At 44.2% G+C, this 201-nt stretch overlaps 1 protein-coding gene across 1 annotated transcript in view; it reads right to left on the minus strand.

Annotated features, from left to right (window-relative positions):
- Positions 1–201, minus strand: part of LOC117625205 (protein UNUSUAL FLORAL ORGANS-like) — a 1,320-nt gene that overhangs the window by 156 nt on the left and 963 nt on the right. Inside the window, exon 1 of the mRNA XM_034356812.1 lies at positions 1–201. This exon is cut by the window's left edge and continues 156 nt beyond it; it is cut by the window's right edge and continues 963 nt beyond it. Coding sequence (XP_034212703.1) covers positions 1–201 — 201 coding nt within the window.

A 201-nucleotide genomic window follows, 5' to 3' on the forward strand; every position in this document is an offset into this window, starting at 1 on the left:
GCACATATCAAACAGCAAAGCCTTGTCAGAACCTGGGATCATTATGGNAAGGAACTCTCCATGGACAACACAATGAAACCCATTTNCATTTTCCAGCTCTGCAAATTGAACATAAAGCTGNTGTGGCATTCTTTCCATCTCAATCCATGTTNTTCCACAAGCCTGCAAGCCCCAAAGCCTCAGGCTTTTTGGCACATTGAG

The sequence above is a fragment of the Prunus dulcis genome, chromosome 4, assembly GCF_902201215.1.
Source record: "Prunus dulcis chromosome 4, ALMONDv2, whole genome shotgun sequence".
In the NCBI taxonomy this organism is placed as follows: Eukaryota; Viridiplantae; Streptophyta; class Magnoliopsida; order Rosales; family Rosaceae; genus Prunus; species Prunus dulcis.